General features: G+C 43.2%; 1 protein-coding gene across 13 annotated transcripts in view; it reads right to left on the reverse strand.

Annotated features, from left to right (window-relative positions):
- Positions 1 to 20,175, reverse strand: part of WDR33 (WD repeat domain 33) — a 103,825-nt gene extending 83,650 nt beyond the window's left edge. For 2 of the 13 annotated variants that reach the window (XR_014778970.1, XM_084780558.1), the window contains exons 1-2: positions 20,017 to 20,171; positions 1,240 to 1,466 (exon numbers count right to left, since the gene is read on the reverse strand). Coding sequence is in view for 12 of the 13 variants with exons in the window: in XM_084780558.1 (XP_084636684.1) it covers positions 1,240 to 1,443 (204 nt within the window). In the remaining variant the exon portion in view is untranslated. Of the gene's footprint in view, positions 1 to 1,239; positions 1,467 to 2,943; positions 3,124 to 6,137; positions 6,269 to 14,657; positions 14,820 to 20,016 lie in introns of all 13 variants that reach the window. The other 11 variants (XM_084780555.1, XM_084780556.1, XM_084780562.1 and 8 more) reach the window with 10 other exon arrangements.
- Positions 20,176 to 20,806: the final 631 nt, after the last annotated feature.

Consider the following 20,806-nt stretch of genomic DNA (forward strand, 5'->3'; position numbering starts at 1 on the left):
TTTTTTCATTTATGTGTATGAATATTTGCCTGCATGTGTATGTACGTGGATGCCGAGGAACACATGCACACATGGATTCCACAGGGGTCAAAAGAATACCAGACAATGCTGACACTGGATGGCTATGGGCCACCATGTGCACACTGAGAACCAGATGCAGGTCCTCTAGACGAGCAGCCCACGCTCTTAACCACTGGGCCGCCTGTTTAGCCCCCAAATGTAATATGTATTTAAAAAGGAAAAATCAGGATTCATATGTGTTATGATTCTTTCCTCCCCTCCACCCCCCTCACCCAACCCCCAAAATAGAGCTTACTGTATAGCCCTGGCTAGCCTGCAACTCCAACTCCCTATATACACCAGGATGGCTTAGAACGCAGAGAGATCCACACACAAGGCTATTTTTTAAACACAGATAAAAGTGATGGCACTTCCCTGATTTCCTGCTGCCCCTGCTTAGCATCTCACTCAAGCAGCCATTATCCTACTCTTCACTTTTGATCCCCAGCACACCCTCACTCTTATACCCTAATACATGGATTGGGGCTGGGGGCACTGGAGAGATGGCTCAGTGGTTGAGCAGAGTCTACTCCTCCAGAAGACCTCAGTGCCAGTATCCAAATGGCCCACAGCTTGTCAACTCAAGTTCCAGGGGGTGTTCATACCCTCTCCTCCCTCTATGGGCACCAGGTATACACATGGTAGACACACATACATGCAAGTAAAACAATCTAATCATATATATATAATAAAATTATTAAGGAGAAGATGAGAATAGACTGGCAACTATATTAGCACAAAACAGTTTCTTGTATCTTGCTTTTGGCTTTTTTATTCTTTCCCAATTCTAGCTTCATACTCTAATTTCCCAAATGAAATTGCCAAGAAACTTTTCTAAATCAACCAGTGTGACATCACATGTCTTAATCTCAGTATTTGGGGAATGGAGAAGGTTCAGGACTTCAAACCCAGCCTGTCTTAATAAAGAAAAAGAGGAAGCCAGGTGTGGTGGCACAGGCCTTTAATCAATTCCAGCACTTAAGACAGTAGAGGAAGGTGTATTGCTGTGAGTTTGAGGCCAGCCTGGTCTACGAAGTGAGTCTAGGGCAGCCAAGGCTACACAGAGAAACCCTGTCTTGAAAAAAACAAATAAACAAACAAAACCAAAAAACCCACCAAAAAACAAACAAAAATAAAGCCCAGGTACTTTGGGCATTAGAAAACACTCACTATACTTACCTCTAAATACTTAATTACAGAGGGATTGTAGTCTATGGTTTTTCGGTTTACAGCTTTTCTCATCCGTTTTCCATCAAAGGTAAGCTGCTGCATTGCTTGCTGCTGTGCAAAATCGGGTCGCTTATAAAACAGTTGTCGTGGTGCCTGGTGTTGAAACCTTGGCATATGGAAAAACCGTGGAGGAGAGCCGATTTCTGTAGCCATGGTGATGTTTTCCTTCTAGGTCACTAGAATAGAAGACAAAGTATTTTCAGTACACATCACTTGACAACCATACCTAAGAACATATTATTTCTAACCTAAGAACATTTTTAGACTTTTAAAAAATGTGTGTGGATGTTTTGCCTGCAAGTATGTGTCTGAAGAGGCCAGGAGGGCATCAGATTCCCCGGAACTAGAGTTACAGATGGATGTGAGCCACCATGTACATGGTGAACATTAAACATGGGCCATCTGGAAGAGCAACCAAGTGCTCTTAACTGATGAGCCATCTCTTCAGCAACAATCTAAAACCATTGTAAGTGAATGCTTTCTAAAATTTTTATTTATTCATTTGTTTATTTATTGGTTTTTTTGAGACGGGGTTTGTATAGCCCTAGATGTTCTAAAACTAGCCCTGTAGTAGATATACTGCCTCACCTCCTGAATGCTGAGGTTAAAGACATGTGCCAAGTCTACGGAGGTCAGATGACAAGTTGGAGAAATGATTCTCCCTTTTATCATGTAGACCCAGGGATCAAACTCAGACTGTCAGGCTAAGCAGCAGGCCTTTATCTACTAGCCACCTTGCCAGACCAGTGAATACGTTACAGTTTTCTTCACTGCAGTGTTTGCAAGATTCAAACACTATTTATAAAATGAAATATGAGGGCTGGAGATGTAGCTCAGTAGCAGAGCGCTTACCTAGGAGGCTTAAAGTCCTGGGTCCAAACCCTAGCACCACTAAATAAATATAGGCACTAAAAGAACAAAACATTTTACAGAGTAAGTACTAATAAACATTTACTGTAAAAATTTGGCCTGATGAAAGACAGCAAAATGTATAATGGTTTGCGGTATTATTGGGTTGTGTTTATTTTGTGTTTCTTCTGGGGAAGAAAAGGCAAGCATGAACTGAGAATTATTAGCATTTTTCAAAATTTACACGCCATGCTGTGGGCTACATGAGCCCTTGTGTCAAAGTAATAAAGGCAGAGGAGGAGGTTATGGAGAAAAATAGGACCTGAATTAAGATCTTTATTTTATTTATATGTGTGCACACAAATGTGTGGGTGCCGGAACCCTTGGAATTGAAGTTACAAATGACTATGAGCCACCTGACTTGGGGGCTGGAAACCAAACTTTGGTTTGGTCCTACTGAAGTCCTCTCCAAGAGCAATATACATGCTCTGTAACTACTGAACCATCTCTCCAGCACCACCATTAATATTTTCAAATGAAAATTTCATTTAGATACTTTACAGTCAATCTATTAAGATTACTATGAAACTTTATTTTATACAATTCTATTTTATATTATTTTATCATAAAACTCTATTTTATCTTCTAAGAAGTTGTAAAGCCTGACTTTCAAATTTCCTAACACAGCTGTAACTCCAGCATTAGGGAATTGAAAGCAGGTTTCACAAGTATCCTATTTCAAAAGAAAGCTTATAATTTTTCATTATTTTTTGTTCTTACATTTAGTTGTTACTCTCCACATACCTTTTTAAAGGGCCTAGGAAAATTTTGTGGTTTTCTTCAGATAAAAATGGTCTTGGTGCACAGTATGGTGGCACACATCTTTAATCCCAGCACTCAGGAGGCAGAGGCAGGTGGAGAGCTCTGCGTTCAAGGCCAGCCTGGTCTACAGAGTGAGTCCGAGACAGCCAGGACAGAGAAACCCTGTCTCGAAAAACAGAAAAGAAAAGGTCTTGGTACTACTTCATTTGTGCATCATTTGCACTGGGCTAGTGTGACACACACCACCAAGCAAACAGGGCCGCTGAGTAAGCAACGTGTGACTTCTACTACCAGGAAGCAGCTCTTGAGCCGCAGCCCCAGCACAGCAGTAAGTAGCCATGTGTGAATTACTGTGCACAAGAGCACTTGAGGCTGGTGAAGGATCTGCTTCCCCGACATCCCATGAACACAACTACTTCTCACCAGTGAGCCTTAAACTAAAAGCTTCAATCCACATATCTAGGCCAGTTTTTCTAAAGACCTAATTATTTTTTTTCCGGCACACTCTCATTATGTAACTGAGTCTAGTTTCAAACTCAGGACCTTCTGCTCTCTACCTCCCAAATGATGAGTTATGTGCCCAGTCCACATGAAGGTGTCATTGGGCCTGGCGGTGGTGGTGGTGCATGCCTTTAATCCCAGTCCTGGTGGGCAGAGGCAGGTTTATCTCCAGGCTCAAGGCCAGCATGTTCTATAGAGTTCCAGAACCAGGGCTACAGAAAAATCCTTGCTTATTTATTGTTTTTTTTCTTTCTTTTGAGGGGAGGGGGTTGTTTTGTTTTTCTTTGTTTTTCGAGAGGGTTTCTCTGTGTCTCCCTGGCTGTCCTGGACTAACTGTGTAGACCAGGCTGGCCTGGAACACACAGCGATCCCTGAGTGCTGGGATTAAAGGCATATGCCACCACACCCAGCTATTAATTGTTTTGTTGGTTTTGTTTTTTTAATGTTTGTTTGTTTGTTTGTTTGTTTATTATTGTGTATATAGTGTTCTGCCTGCATGTACACTTGCAGGCCAGAAGAGGGCATCAGATCACATTATAGATGGTTGTGAGCTACCATGTGGTTGCTGGGATTGAACTCAGGACCTCTGAAGGAGCAGTCAGTGCCCTTATGCTCTGAGCCATCTCTCCAGCCATTTTGTTGTTGTTGTTTTCCCAGAGTTTCTCTTTGTGGCTCTGGCTGTGTCAAGGCTGGCCTCAAACTCAGAATTCACCGAGCCACCATTTTTTAAAATAATTGTAAATTTTCTAATTTTGTTGGAGTAAAATTAGTTTCAACAAAAAAATTATACAAATTATAATGTGTATAATGCTAAAGTATGTTAAATGAAAGTAGCCATACACAAAAGGCCACATGACTCTTTTTATATAAGAAATCCAGAATGTGCTACACAGAGAAAGCGTTTCAACTACAGGTTACAAGAGTTCAGGGAGAAAGAAATGAAAAAAAATTTTAGAACCAGGAAGAAGAAGTGGTAATATCACACTGAATGTGCTAAATGGACTGAATGATACATTTCAAAATAATTTAAAAGCTGGTGTTGGTGGCATATACCTTTAATCCCAAGACTTTGTAGGCAGAGACAGGAGGATCTCTGTGAGTTCCAGGCTAGCCAAAGCTACATACAGAGATCGTTTCTCAAAAGAAAATAAAATAGTTTTAAAAGTGACTTTAGTAGCTGGGCATGGTGGTGCACTCCTAAAATCCCAGCACTTGGGAGGCAGAGGTAGGAAGATCGCTGTGTGTTCAAGGCCAGCCTGGTCTACAAAGCGAGTCTAGGGCAACCAAGGCTACACAGAGAAACCTTATCTAGGAAAAAAAAAGTGACCTTAGTGATGATGTTAAGTACATATCAACTAAAAAAACGGGAAATTAAATCTATTTCAGGAAAGCATTTAAATGGGTATCAAATGAAACAAGAACAGAAAGCTAGTGATCGTTGAAGCTACATGCAGGAATGGATAGTATTAATCCTGAGATTCTCATGAGAAAAAACAATTCCACCACTCTGAGCCAAATTTGATCAAGTTTTATGAAATACTGACCAAGACAGACTTAGGTTATAGGACCACTCCTTGGAACTTCCAGCTGAGTGTTCCCAGACTCCTGTTGTAGGGGTTTATAAAGACAAACCCATAGGCAACCATATCTTTCCATGATGCTTTTGTTATTTTCCAAGAACTACAACTCCCAGCATTCCAGAAGTTAGCTGGTCCAGGCTTAATTTAGGGTATTACAATAGAAAGCACTAACCAAGGACTGACAGCATGAATGACAAAGGTCTAATGCAAACCAAGCAAGTAACTGAATAAAATTTGTTCTACAAGGGCTGGTAGTGTGCTTGGTCCATCTCCAGCACCATATAAAACTAGAGTGATGGCAAAATGCCTGTAATTTGAGAAAGGAAGAAGTTTCAGAAATCCAAGACCACCCTTGGCTACTAGGCAAGCTAAAAGCCAACCTGGAATAAGGATGAAAGAAAGGAAGGGGCACTGGAGAGAGAGCTCAGAGGTTAAGAGCACTGACTGTTCTTCCAGAGTTCCTGAGTTCAATTCCCAGCAATCACATGGTGGCTCACAACCATCTATAATGTGATCTGATGCCTCTTCTGGCCTGCAGGTGCACATGCAGAGTATTGTATACATAATAAATAAATAAAGGAAGGAAGAAGGGATGGGATGAGACGGGATGGATGGAAGGAAGGGAAGGACGGAGGGATGAAAGTAAAAAGGAAGGAAAAAGGCAAGAAAAGAGTGAATTCCAGGACAGCCACCTATATATAGTCAGTCAGATTCTGCCTCAGAAAAAATATATAAAATCAAATCAAATAAAAAATTATTCTGAGGCTTGGCAGTGGTGGCACACGCCTTTAATCTCAGCACTCTCTTCAGAGGCAGATGCATGTTCTGAGTTCCAGGCCAACTAGGGCTACACAGAGGAACCCTGGCTTCAAAAAACAAAAGCAAAGAACAAAAAAAAGAGGAAAAAAGTATAACTCTATTTCAAAATAAAATTCAGTCCTCATGTAAGTAACATTACATATTATTCACTTCTGTCAAATGCTATAAACATTTATTAACTAAAAAAAAAAAAAGTAAGCCTCCCCCCCCTCCACCTTGTAGAATTTTTATGAAAATGTTCTATTACCCTCCAATTAGGTAAAAATTTTTGCTTACACAAAGGTCCTGCTGTGGTCTCAGAATTCAGTGACTTTTATGTGATTTCCTTCATTTCCTTCACTGTGATTCTTTTCAACTAGACAATCGAAAAAACTGAGAGGTTGGCCTCTGGTGGTGGTCACCACCTGCTTTAAAATAAAACCCAAATGAGCTTCTTGCCCCACTGTGCCTCTTTCTGTTTTCTCAATAGTGCACCTTATCAAAAGCGCAGCTCTGCCCTGTTGAGCCACTATCTGGAGTGGTACTATTTTCCTTTTTGACACTCAGTTGTCTTTTAAGTGATGGCTCAGGGGCTGGTTCAAAGTCCTTGCTACCATGCCTGATGATTTTCTAGGACCCATATGATGTAAGGGAAAAAACCAACTCCCACTAGTTATCTTCTGATATCTACCCACCACCAAGGCAGGATTAGGCCGGCCCACATACACACAACCAATGGAAAAGTTTAAAAGTCTAACACTAACCAGAAACAAGTCTCACCATACAGTGACCACGAGCACACCTCACATAATGCCTTGCAAGCTTCATCTTCAAGTCAGGCAACCCATTAAATTACTTAGTGGGGGAGGGGGCAAGAGAGGGATTGAGATTACTTAGCCAGTACCGTGGCCTGGGTTCAATCCCTAGCATCACAAAAATAAAAATAGCTGCAACAGTGGTGTACTCATGTAACCTTAGATTGGCACTCAGAAGGTGGAGGCAGAAAGGCAACCCTTCTGATACATAATGAATTGGAGGCTAACGTAGGCTCCATGAGTTTTTTTCTCAAAATGAGGGACAGGAGAGAAATCAAACAAATAATACACTAAATTTTTTTAATTTCTTTTGGCCAAATCTTTTGGGTTTGGTTTGTTTTTTGTTTTAATTTGTTTTTTGAGACAGGACTTCTCTGTGTAGCCCTTGGCTGTCCCGGATTCAGGCTAGCTTTCAATTCACATGTCTTTTTTTTGTTTTGTTTTGTTGACTTTTTTCAAGATAGGTTTCTCTGTGTAGCCTTGGCTATCCTAGACTCACTTTGTAGAATAGGCTGGCTTCTAACTCAGCAATCCACCTGCCTCTGCCTCCCCAGGTGCTGGGATTAAACACGTGTGCCACCACGCCCATCTTGAAAAACCAAAAGAAGAAAGAAAGAAAGAAAGAAAGAAAGAAAGACAACAAAGTGTGTCGGGATAAAGATGGAGCAGAGACTGCGGGAATGGCAAGTCAATGACTGGCCCAATTTGAGACCGCCCCATGGGAGAGAGCCAACCTGTCACTACTAATGGTACTCTGCTATGCTTACAAACAGGAGCCTAGCTAAATGTCTTCTGAGAGGCTTCATCTAGCAGCTGATGAGAACATATAGAGACCCACAGCCAAACAATAGGAGGAGCTTGGGGAGTTCTGTGGAAGAGTGAGAGGAAGGACAGAGGAATCAGAGGAGTCAAGGACACCACAAGAAGACCTACAGACTAAAAAAAACCCGAGCCCATGAGGGCACACAGAGATTGAGCCACCAACCAAGAAATATGCACGGGCTGGACCTAGACCCCCTACACACACAGAGCAGATGTGCAACTTCGTTAACATCTGGGTCCCCTAACAATGGGAGTGGGGGCTGCCGCTGACTCTGTCACCTGCTTCTGGATCCCCTTCCTCTAGGGGACTGACTCACTGGAAGAGGTTGTGCTTATTCCTACTGCTACCTCAAGTGCCAGGGTGCATAGGTACTCCTTGGGGGCTGCCCCTTCTTTGAGGAATGGGGGGTGGGGGAGGGACTTGTGAGAGTGAGACTAAGGGGCAGGAGAGACGGCTCAGCCTTTAAAGGCTAGGCTCACAACCAAAATATAAGAGAGTGAGACTAAGAGGGCAGTAGGAGGGGGCTGGGATCAGCCAGTAAAGTGATTAAATAAAAAGAAAGATTAAAAGTTTAAAAACAGAAAAATCAGTGACCCACATAGAGAAGAACCTCAAGTCCTTAAAAGTTATCTATCCTTCAAGCTTAACAATAGACCTAGCTTTATTAATCAAATGGAGAGGAACAGTAGCTTCAGCCTTTTGAGAATTAAGATTTTGTACTCGCTGTAGTATAGATGCAGCACTAGAATGATAAAACTCAACAAAAAGTTAGGCTTCTCACAAATGTATTTATCTCGTAACTGAACTGGGGGATGAGAGAGGTGGGCAGGTGAGTCAGAACAGAACCACAGGTAAGGAGGAGACAAATCAGCTATAATACTTATGAGTAACCTTAGGCAAATCATTTGTATAACTGAACATCCAAATTGTTAAGGATAAAAATCCACTAAACAGCTAAATTCATTTCGTCTTTCCCCTAAATATAAATCTCTAATTTCTCCAGCAAGGAGCACAATTCTATCGAGACGTTGCTCTACATCACATACGTCAGGTAGGCGCCCATCACTCTGACTCGCCACATACCAACACTCACTTTCACAGAACACCAGTTTTCAGGCTCCACGGCACCTGGTCTACTTTATTTTTATACAGCAGATATATCCTGACTATACAAAATTCCACAAGGGGCAGGGGTTAGGGGGTTGTCGCAGGCCTTTAGACTCCAATACTCAGGAAGCAGAGGCAGGCAGATCTCAAAATTCAAGAACAGCTTGGTCTACAGAGTGAGTTCTAGGACAGCCAGGGCAATCCAAAGAAAGCTTGTCTTGGAGGAAAGAAAAGAAAAAAAAAAAAAAAGAAAGAAAAAAAAAAAAAAAACAAAACACCACATGGGGCTGGAGAGATGGCTCAGTGGTTAAGAGCACTGACTGCTCTTCCACAGGTCCTGAGTTCAAGTCCCACCACCCATATGGTGGCTCACAACCATCTATAATGTGATCTGGTGCCCTCTTCTGGCCTGCAGGTGCATATGCAGGCAGAGCACTGTGTACATCATAATAAATAAATAAACTTTAAAAAAAACATATCAAAATAACTACAAAACAAAAAACCACTTGGGTGTGGTGGCGCACGCCGTTGATCCCAGCACTCGGGAGGCAGAGGCAGGTAGATTCATTTGAGTTCGAGGCCAGCCTGGTCTACAAAGCAAATCCAGGACAGCCAAGGCTAACAGAGAAACCCTGTCTCAAAAAAACCAAAAACCCAAAAAACGGACAAAGTAAAAACCTGCCAGGGAAGGTGGTGGTGCACACCTTTAATCCAAGCAAGTTGGGAGGCAGAAGCGGGCAGAAATCTGTGAGTTACAGGCCAGCCTGCTCCATAAAGTGAGTCCAGGACAGTCAGGGCTACACAGAAAAACTGTCTCGGAAAACAAACACGCGAACAAAATACAACAAGCACACCCTGAGCCTTCAATCTTTCAACTACTGTACAGAATCAGACAAATCATTTGCAATGGTTTGAATAAGAATGGCCCCACAGGCTCCTATGTTTGTTTGAATGCTTGGTCAGCTCACTTCTTTCCCTGCCTTCTCTTCCCTCTGTCTCTCTGTCCCCCTTCACCAGTCTGCATCTATTTTCTCAACTCAAAATGAAGTAAATGTAGACAACACAAAAGACTTGTTTTGCTCAAAGATATTTTTTTTTTTTGCAAGAAAATGATGGGTCAGTTGGACAAGCTGGAGTACCCAGGCTTAGCTGTCCTTATTTTTAAGTGCAAGTTCTCAGCAGAATTATAATTGTCTCAACTGCTTTCAAAGTAACTTCTCATCTAATCTTAGACATATGATTCTATTAAAGTATAGTTGAAGACAAAGTAGATAGATACCACATACATTCAGCACACAGAGACACACTATACACATAAATAAAAATTAAAATAATAATTTTTTAAAGTACAGAAGAACTCAGAGAGTGATATGGAAGAAGACAGTGCAGTGGATAAAGTTTTTGCCCCGTAAGCAATTAGGCCTAAGCACAAATCCCCAGAAACCATACAAAACCTAAGTGTAGTGACACACTTGTGTAGCTCCAGCACTGGTGAAGGCAGACACGAGCTCACTGGCCAGCCAGCTTTTTGTTTTTTCAGACAGGGTTTCTCTGTATAGCCTTGGCTGTCCTAGACTCACTCTGTAGAGCAGAGTGGCCTCGAACTCACAGTGATCCACCTGCCTCTGCTTCCTGCGTGCTGAAATTAAAGGTGTGCGCCACCATGCCTGGCAGGTCAGAAACTTTTTTTTTTGGTTTTTCGAGACAGGGTTTCTCTGTGTAGCCTTGGCTGTCCTGGACTCACTTTGTAGACCAGGCTGGCCTCAAACTCACAGTCTCCTGCCTCACTGAGTGCTGGGATTACAAGTGCAATTATACTTCTTCATTTATACAAAAGTTGAAAATAATTTCTCTGGAAAATCTTCACATTAATGTTTATAGCAGTTATACTACAGCAGCTAACTAGGGGAGCAATCAGAATGCCCTTCACTAGGTCATAGGTGGTAGAGCCATGTGCTGATAACATGTATCAACTGTAAAAAGATAAGGAAGAGGACCCAAGTGTGATTCTCAACAACTAGGTCAGCAGGTTCAGAATTCCAACTCCAAGGGATCCAACACCTACATTCAAACATGGGCAAACCTTCAATCAAATACACACATATATGCATAATTTAAAATTAATTTTTAATATTTCACTTTGTGTGATATATTTCTGTATTTTAATAAGCTCAGTTTCACATACTGACCACAATCAAGATATAGAAACTGGGGCTAAAGCTACAGCTCATTTGTCAGGATGCCTGCAAGCATGTCAAAGCTCTGGGTTTGGCCCCAGCACTACACAAACCAAGTTTGGTGGCCTACATCTATAATCCTGGCACTCAAGAGGTAGTGACTTGGATGATCAAATATTCAAGACCAGCTGGGCAGCGGTGGCATACATCTTTAATCTCCAGGCCAGCCTGGTCTACAGAGCAAGTTCCAGGACAGCCAGGGCTATAAAGAGAAACCCTATCTGGAAAAACCAAAAACTAGTCAGAGGTGAGGGGTGAGGGCAGCGCATGCATGCAACAGCTCTCAGGGAGGCAGGGGTGGGTGGCTCTCTATGAGGCCAGCCTGGTCTATAAAGCACTTCTAGGACAGACAAGGCTACACAGAGAAACACTGTCTCAAAGAAATGTTCAGTGTCATTTTTAGCTACACAGTGTTTTGAAATGAGCCTGGGATGACACCTACCATTAAACTTATATTCTGCATATGTCTCTCACTCTACACAGACACAAAGACACACACACACACATACACGAAAGAAAAAAGAAAACCTCATTCCCACATATATCCTATATTGTTCCTTGTATCAGTCACCAACTCTAATCTTAACCACAGCAACCACTGAAATGTTTCTCATCACTACAGTATATTTTCACAAACATCATACAAACAAAACTGTATTTCATAAAGCCTTTTGAGTATAGCATTTTCGCTTACAATGATTTTTTTTAAAAGAATCAATCATGTTGTTTTAATTCCTCCTCTCAGTCAATCAAACCAGGTGCAGTGGTACACACCTGTAATCCCAGCACTTAGGGAGGCAGAGACAGGCTGATCTCTGTGTGTTTGGTGGCCAGCCTGGTCTACAAATCGAGTCCAGGACAGCCAAGACTACACAGAGAAACCCTGCCTCAAAACAAACAAACAAACAAACAAAAACATAAAAAATGTATTCCTTTCTTTTTGCTCATAATTAAAACTTTATTGAAAAATTGATACCAAAATATATCGCTGTTGCATACTTTATAAAATCAAACATAATTACATTGTCTTGGTAGGGTAACTGAAGTTGATAAGGCTTTCTGGAGAGAACATAAACTCAGAAACTCCTAGATGCTTAGTGTTGCTTTCCTCTGAGTGACCAAACAGCCTTCTGTGAGTCTGGCTTTTCCTCCTGTGGGCTGGCACAGGGCTGCTGACAGCCTACACAAAGAACCACTGTCTGAGCACGGCTGGAGACTGCAGTCATCTTGTAGCAACCTGGACATTTCACATCCATGAAGTAAGAACTTGGGCTCTGCACCAGCTGTTTCTTATGTTTTTTCTTTTCCTCTTCCAAGGAAGGGTGCAATAGATCTCTAGCCAGAGGCATGGTGACTGCTCACCAAGCTCAGCCACTCCAGTTCTCTGAGGTGAGCAACTAGCCTGTGAGCACTCAGCAGCAACTTATCCCTTTCTTTTATTGCTAAATTCTACGGCCATAACCGAAAAGACATTTGGAATGCATGCTGAGTTCAGCAATTTGAGTGTAACTACTATAAACACTAGTACAGAATCTTCTGTGAATGTATTATTCTTTTCCTAGTGTAAAAAACGGGAACTGAAGCCGGGCGTGGTGGCGCACACCTTTAATCCCAGCACTCGGGAGGCAGAGGCAGGTGGATCGATGTGAGCTAGAGGCCAGCCTGGTCTACAAAAGCAAGTCCAAGGCTACATAGAGAAACCCTGTCTTGAAAACAAACAAACAAACAAACAAAAGAAAAACAAAACTGGAACTGAAACTTCTGAGTAATTTGATTTTGTGATCAATCTTCTGAAAAACTGCCAACCTATTCTCAAAACCAGCAGTATTTTACACTCCCAATGGCCTAACCTGTGTTCCATGCCATCCCTAGTACCATATTAGAAGCATATTAAAAACAAATTTCCACTCAGGAGGCAGAGGCAGGAGGATCACTGTGAGTTCGAGGCCAGCCTGGTACACAAAACAAGTCCAGGACAGCCAAGGCTACAGAAAAATCCTGTCTCCAAAAAAACAAACAACAACAGCAACAAAAAGAATTAGAATTCTGTCAGGCATGGTGGCAAAGACCTTCCATCCCAGCAATCCCAGGGCAGAGGCAGGCAGATCTCTGAATTTCTAAGCCAGCCTGGTCAACACAGTGGATTCCAGGCCATTGAAGGGCTACATAGTGAGACCCTATCAACAAAGGTATGAAAAGAGACAGGAAGGGGGAGGGGGAGGGAGGGGGAGGGAGGAGGAGAGCAGGGAAGTGGGGTTAAAAACAATAAATGTCCTGGATTGCCCGCCACACTGCACAACCATGTAGCAGAACACAGACTACCATCAAATAAAAGCCCTGACAGTAAACCCACCTAGTTTAACAGTCACCAAACTGTGTGTATAGTGGGCACAATGGACCATGTCAATAATTTGGGAAACTGAGGCAAGATGACAGTTGAATTCCAAGAAGAGCTTTAGCCATCTAGACAAAAATAAGTAAGTGAAGTTCGAAGTGTATTTTATTATGCCAGCAGAAGTTTCATGCTTGTCTCTTGTACAACGGGCAGGTGTGGTGATGCATTCCTTTAATCCCAGCACTCAGGAGGTAAAAGCAAGCACATCTCTGTGAGTTTGGCCAGCCTGGTCTATAAGAGTAAATTCCAGGACAGCCAGGGCTACATAGTGAAACTTCGCCTCAAAAACAACCAACCAACCAATAGATGAATGAATAGATAGAATACAAAACAAAAATAAGAAATCAGGACACCCAGGGCTACACGGAGAAATCATGTCTGGAAAAACCAACCAAACAACAACAAAAGCACCTAGGTTATGGTAGTATCCCTATAATCCCAGCTCTCAAGAGACAGGTAGAAAACAGCAAGTTTGAAACCAACCTAAGCCACTTAGGAGAACTCTATTTAAAAACAAAAAACAGGAGCTAGAGAGATGCCTCAGCAATTAAGAGCACTTGCTGCTCATCCAGAGGTCCTGAGTTCAATTCCCAGCAGCCATATGGCAACTCACAACCATCCGTAATATGATGTGGTGCCAGTCTTCTGGTGTGCATGAAGATAGTGTACTCATATACATAAAATAAATAAATCTTTAAAAATAAGTAAATAAATTTAAACACAAAAAACAAGTGGGGTGTGATGGAACACACCTGTAATACCAGCATTTGGGGAAGCAGAGGCAAGTAGTTCTCTGTGAGTTAAAGGGCAGACTGGTCTACAAAACCTAGTCTAGGGCAGCCAAAGCTACACAGAGAGACCCTGGAGGTGGGGGAGACGCAACACAAAACAAAAGCCAATAAAAGCAGGCTAGAGATGGCTCAGTGGTTGGGAGTGCTTCTTGTTCTTCCAGTAGATCTGAGTTCAGTTCCCAGCACCCACATCAGGTGGCTTACAATTGCAAGTGGAGATTTAATATCCTCTTCTACACCTGGGAGGCAGAGGCAGGTGGACTGCTCTGAGTCAAGGCCAGCCTGGTCTACAAAGGGCGCCCAAGGACAGCCAAAGCTACAGAGAAAAACCCTGTCTTGAGAAAAAAAAGAAAAGAAAATATTAAAACATCCTAGCAGGGCACGGTGGCACACACCTTTAATCCCAGCATTCGGGAGGCAGAGACAGGCAGATGGCTGTGAGTTCAAGGCCAGCCTGGTCTACAAAGTGAGTCTAGGATAGCCAAAGCTGCACAGAGAAACCATCTCAAAAAACAAAACAAAACACAACAAACAACTGAAAAATCCTCTTCTAGAATCTGTGGAAACTGCACAACACACATATACATAATTAATAACTAAACTTATTTTTTAAAATAAAAGCAAACAACACAGACATAGTAGTACATACCTTTTTTTATAAAGGCCTATTTTTGTTTTTTTGATTATTGATATGTGTATGTTCTCTGTGTGGGCATGTTGCAGGTGTTCAAGAAGGCTTCAGATTTTCCCTGGAGCTGGAGTTACAGGTGGTTAATGAGCCACTCAACATGGTCCTGGGGCTCCAAGTCCTCTGAAAGAGCAGTACAAAGTCTTTTAAATCTATTTTATGTGTCTGAGTGTTTTGCTTGCATATATATTAGTACCATGTGTATGCTTAGGGCCCACAGAGGTCAGAACGACATGGAATGTCAGGAACTGGAGTTACAGATGGTTGTGAACCACTATGTAGGTGCTGACAAATGAGACCAGGTCCTCTGTGCGAACAAGTGCTACTAACTTCTGACCCATCTCTCTACTCTCAGTACTGCACTCCTTTTATTTAATTCCAGAGATTCATTTCTAAAATGAGATAGATAGCCGGGTTTGGGTGATGGCGCACATCTTTAAATTCAGCTATCAGGAGGACGAGGCAGGCAGGTCTTTTACGAGCTGAAGGGTATACAGTAACACCCTGTAATCTCAACACTTGGGAGGCAGAGACAAGCGGATCAACATGAGTTCAAGGCCCACCTGGTCTAAAAAGCGAGTCCAGGACAGCCAAGGCTACATGGAGAAACCCTGTCTTGGGGGAGAGAGAAAAAAAAAAAAGACCCTGTGAGAGACAGAGACAAATACAGACACAAGAGACAAGTAGACTTGGTGTAAGTCTTAATCCCAGCACTAGGGAGACAAAGGAAACAGATTTCTGTGAGTTTAAGGCCAACACAGCAAGTTCCAGTACTACATAATAAAACCCTGTCTCAAAATAAACAGCATAAAGGGTAAAGGAAGAGTTGACATCTACCTGTATGGCTTCCATGTGCAGCCAATGCATTACTACACACAAAGAATTTTTTTAAGTAAGTATATTTAATGTAACTATTTTTAGTGCTTTTAAGTTTTAATGAAAACTGAAAAGAACTTATCATCGTGATCCAGCTATCGCACTCCTAGGTATGTATCACCTTAAATTTAAATACCAGAGATACTTGCACACCCTGTGCTATTCACAAAAGGCAGTAAATAAAACCAATCTAGAAGCCATCAACCAATGAGTGAAGACAAAGTGGTAGAACACACATCTCTAACTTCTCCCCCTAGGGAGGTAAAGACCAGGGATCTGTAAGCCCAGGCTGGTCTACCTCAGCTGTGAGTGTTCGTAGTGTACAGATTCAATAAATGTTCATACTTCTTACTGGGACTGGAAATGGTGAAATCACTTTTACTTTTTCTGTCTGTTTCATTGTTTCTTTTCTTTTTTCTTTTTTGAAATAGGTTTTCACTACATAGACAGCTCTGGCTGGCCTTGAACTCACATAGACCATGCTGACCTCTGCCTCCCGAAGGGCATGTACTATCACCTCATAAAAATTAACATTTTTATATATAAAGAAATTAAAACACTGTTTAATTAACTGACCACCCCCCTCCCTTGTTTTTCTGGTAGTCCTGGCTGTCCTGGACTAGCTTTGTAGGCCAAGCTGACCTCAAACTCTCAAGAGATCTGCCTGGCTCTGCTTCCCTGAGTGCTGGGATTAGAGATGCGAACCACCACACAGGGCTTAACTGACCCATTTTTTAAAAAATGTTTTAGAGCCGGGCGGTGGTGGCGCACGCCTTTAATCCCAGCACTCGGGAGGCAGAGGCAGGCGGATCGCTGTGAGTTCGAGGCCAGCCTGGTCTACAAAGTGAGTCCAGGATGGCCAAGGCTACACAGAGAAACCCTGTCTCGAAAAACCAAAAAAAAAAAAAAATGTTTTAGAGCTGGAGGTTTAGCTCAATACTAGGACACACACTTAATATAGGTAAGACCCTGAATTCAAGACTCATCACCTTCTCCCGTTTGCAACCCTCTACAGAACTCCATGATTTTCTTTCCAATGTCTCTCCCTCAAGTTTAGAGTTTATAAACACTCAAATTGAATAAACACTTTCACTCAAAAGTAAAAATAAAGCACTACACAAATTTTATGAAGTTGTTACTCTACTTGAAAATTGCTAAAATGTTTACAGTCCAGAAAGAGTAACGTATTCTCCAATATGTTGACCAACTTTTGTGTCTAAAATAAATGGTTTGATGTAGGAAACATATGTCATCAAAGAACATATGCCCAAGTTAAAATCTTTTTTTTTTTTGGGGGGGTTTTCGAGACAGGGTCTCTCTGTGTAGCCTTGGCTGTCCTGGACTCGATTTGTAGACCAGGCTGGCCTCGAACTCACAGCGATCTGCCTGCCTCTGCCTCCCGAGTGCTGGGATTAAAGGCGTGCGCCACCACGCCCGGCTTCCAAGTTAAAATCTTAAACCTAAACCACAGCTAACAACAAAGATAAAATACTTAAGTATTACAATTGGTCAGGGGCAGCTGTGGTCATCAGTTCAGTGGGTGAAGGCAGCTGGTAACTTCAGGAATGCACAGGATGCAAAGAAGAAAATCCAACTTTAATTTGTCCTCTGACCTCTACACACACACACACACACACACACACACACACACACACACACAGAGTAAAAGGGTTCCTCTGTGTAGCCCTGGCTCTCCTGGACTCACTTTGTAGACCAAATGGGCCTAGAACGCAAGAGATCTGCCTGCCTCTGCCCCACTGGGATTAAAGGCATGCACCACCTTGGCCAACATAAATGTTAATTTGTCATAGAGGAAACAAACAAACAAAAAACCACTCTTGATAGTGACCAGTTAGCTTCAATACTACATTAACTAAAAAACTAAAAACATAAGTAAAATACCAAATTTACAATAAAGAACCTCAGAAAGATTACATAAATGCATTCCTGTAAATTTAAAAGAAAAGCTTTCAAAATCTTTATTGGAGTTATGAAACTCTAACATAACCTATTTTTCATTCTGAAATACAAAAGTTTGAGCTTGGCAACAATCAAATAATATCTACCAAAACCAAACAAGCAAAAAAGTAGTGAGTAAAAAAAATGGACCTTTTGTTACTTTAGTAAAGCAAGCTCTGAATATAGGACTTAAGAGGTCAGTAAAATAACTAGGTATGGTGATGCACACACAGCACTCAGGGCAGAGGCAGGTGGATTGCTGTGAGTTTGAGGCCAGCCTGGTCTACAAACGGAGTCCAGGACAGCAAGGGCTACACAGAGAAACCCTGTCTCGAAAAAACAACACACACACACACAGGTTTAGATCAAGATAAGACTGCAATGACAAAATAATAGTCATTTTGTATTTTTTTAACATTTACTTATTATTATGTATACAGTGCTGAAGAGGACAAAAGATCACATTATAGATGGTTGTGAGCCACCATGTGGTTGCTGGGAATTGAACCCATGACCTCTGGAAGAGCAGTCAGTGCTCTGAACCGCTGAGCCATCTATCCAGCCTGTCATTTCATATTTTTATTAACCAAAGAAAGGAATAAAAACTAAGCTTTCAAAGCCGGGTGGTGGTGGCACCCGCCCTTAATCCCAGCACTTGGGAAGGCAGAGGCAAGTGGATCTCTGTGAGTTCAAGGCCAGCCTGGACTACAGAGCTAGTTCCAGGACAGCCAGAGATGTTACAGAGAAAAACCCTGTCTCGAAAAACAAAAACAAAAACAAAACAAAAAAACTTAACAGTAACCAACAGTAGGTCCCAGGCAGGCATAGTGAGCACTCCTTTAATCCCAGCACTCAGGAAGCAGAGGCAGGTGGATCTCCGTGAGTTTGAGGCCAGCCTGGTCTACAAAGAGAGTCCAGGACAACCAGAACTATTACACAGAGAACCCTGTCTCGAAAAAGCATTTAAAAAAAAAAAAAAGCAGGTCCCAAATGCAATTAAGATTAGAAAAGAAAAAATGCCACGAGGGAAACAATTAAAGTGTTTTCCTTTAACTGTCACTAAGAGCTTTGTTTGGGTTAAACATTCATAGGTGAAAAACTGCCTGCATCCAGGGTGTACGTGAAAGTTCCCAAGAGGTATATGTAACCACTGTGGTTTGGTTCCTGTCTTCCAAAGCTCGGGAATAGCTCATGCCTCCCATTCAGAGACTACAGCATGCCTGACAGTTCTCACACGCTGACACACACTTTTCTGACTTTGATTCTCAATCCAAGGAGGTAATACAGCCACCAATCACAAGAGTTATAACCAAGTGGCAACATTTACTTTTAAAAAGTACGCACAAGAACGTGACCCCATAGATGGCTGAGCGGTTAAAGCACCTACTGCAACCTAAGTTTAATCAAGACTCACTTGGTGGAAGAGCGATCTCCAGCAACCTATCTTCCGACCTACACATGAGTGCAGAAGCGAGCGAGCCAGCAAGCAAGCGCGCACACACACACGCACACACTTCTTTAATTAAAAAAAAAAAAAAGCACAGGAAGTCTAGGCCAGGTGTGATGCCCGTAATCCCAAGAGATCAAAGAGTAAGGCCAGGTCAGGTACATAGCAAGTTACTGCCAGCCTGGGTTACAGGCAAATCTAGTGGGGCTCAGGCTCGTCACCCCATCGCTTGGGAGAATGAGACGGGATGATAAGCGCTGAGTTCGAAACTTATGCTACATAGTGAGTTTCTACACCAGCCTGGCTACAGACTGCAACCCTGTATCAAGAGAAAAAAAACCAACCAACCAAACAAACAAAAAGAACCGCTAGCCTAGGCAGGTAGCGCGCTTTTATAGATTGGAAACTCTAGGCGAACGTGGGCAATACAACTAGACCAGTTTCAAAGAAGTGGGGGGAAAGAAGAAAAGGAAACGAGAGGCCCTTTCTAATACCATAAATATCTAGCTGCTTTTGCTCTTCTCACATATTGCGACCAGTGTTTAATTTCCAGTTGGAAATGGAGAATTAATGCTTTAAACGAGACATTTGTAAGGAACCAGATAGGAATAAAGTCGTGCAAAAGAGCAAGGCTCTCTCTGCCTTTCTCCTGGCCCCCAACAGAAACCCCAAGTGTAGGAAGCACCCAGGCTAACTCTCCAGCTGTTTCTCTGGATTCCTAACAACTTCTCCAGGCCCCTGCTGGGCAGCCCTCAAAGCCGCACTCGACTCCACTTCCCTCCCGTCCCAACGCGCTTCCTTCCTCCGAACTCCACATCTCCGCGGCCGGCCTCGCCGTCCCGGCTGGGCCTAGCTTGCCACAGTGCCCCCTCCGCAGGGTCCCCCTGCCGGGACCCCCCACCGGACGCCGCGGGCCCCGCGGAGGTCCGTTCTCCTCTCTCCTGTCCCCTCCGGACCCCCGAAGCACGCAACGGCCGGGCCCGAAAATGGCGGAGCGCGACCGCCCGCGGCCTTTACAGGCCCCCGCCGCGCACTCACCGTGGGGCGCCAGGAGAGGCTCCTTAACCGCGAGCGCGGCGACCCTCGGCGCCGCAGGGAATGTCCCTCCGGTCTGGCCCTCTTCCCCTCTTCCCACTCTCAATTCCTCTCCTTCAAAGATGCAGCCGCCATCTTCCCCGAGGAGCCACTGAGCGTACGCCTGTGCGTCATCACGGCCTCACGGCGCTACGTCACGCGCGCCTATGCCGCAGGTCTACCGGAGGGCTCAAGTAGAGCATGCGCGCAGGTGAGGCGGGGGTGGGACTTGGATCTCGGGCGCCCAAAGATTTATCAGTCTCTGCCGGCCTACGAGATGTCCTAACGCAAGGGGTCTTACTAACTTCCTTCACCTTGTGGGCTATCCTGGATGCTCTCAAAACGTCCCACTTTACGGAACTAGATTAGACACTTGTTCAAGCCGGGTTTGGTGGCTCATGCTTGTAATCCGAGCATTTAGGAGGCTAAAACAGGAGGATTACCATGAGTTCAGGGCCTATCTGGAAAAACCAGAGCCTGAGCCTGTGAGATGGCTTACCCAATAAAGATGCTTGCGGTCTAGCCTGACTTCCTTGGTGTGCGCACATACAAAAACAAAACATTATAATTAATAGAAAGGGATGTGGATTGTTGCTCAGTCAAGTATTTGCCTAGCATGTAGGAGGCGCCCCCCCCCCTCCTTCCTCTTTGGTTTTTGGAGACAAGGTTTCTCTGTGTAACCTTGGCTGTCCTGGACTCGTATTGTAGACCAGGCTGGGCTGGAACTCAGAGATCCGCCTGCCTCTGCCTCCCG

The sequence above is a fragment of the Acomys minous genome, assembly GCF_964271855.1.
Source record: "Acomys minous genome assembly, chromosome: 4".
Taxonomy (NCBI): Eukaryota; Metazoa; Chordata; class Mammalia; order Rodentia; family Muridae; genus Acomys; species Acomys minous.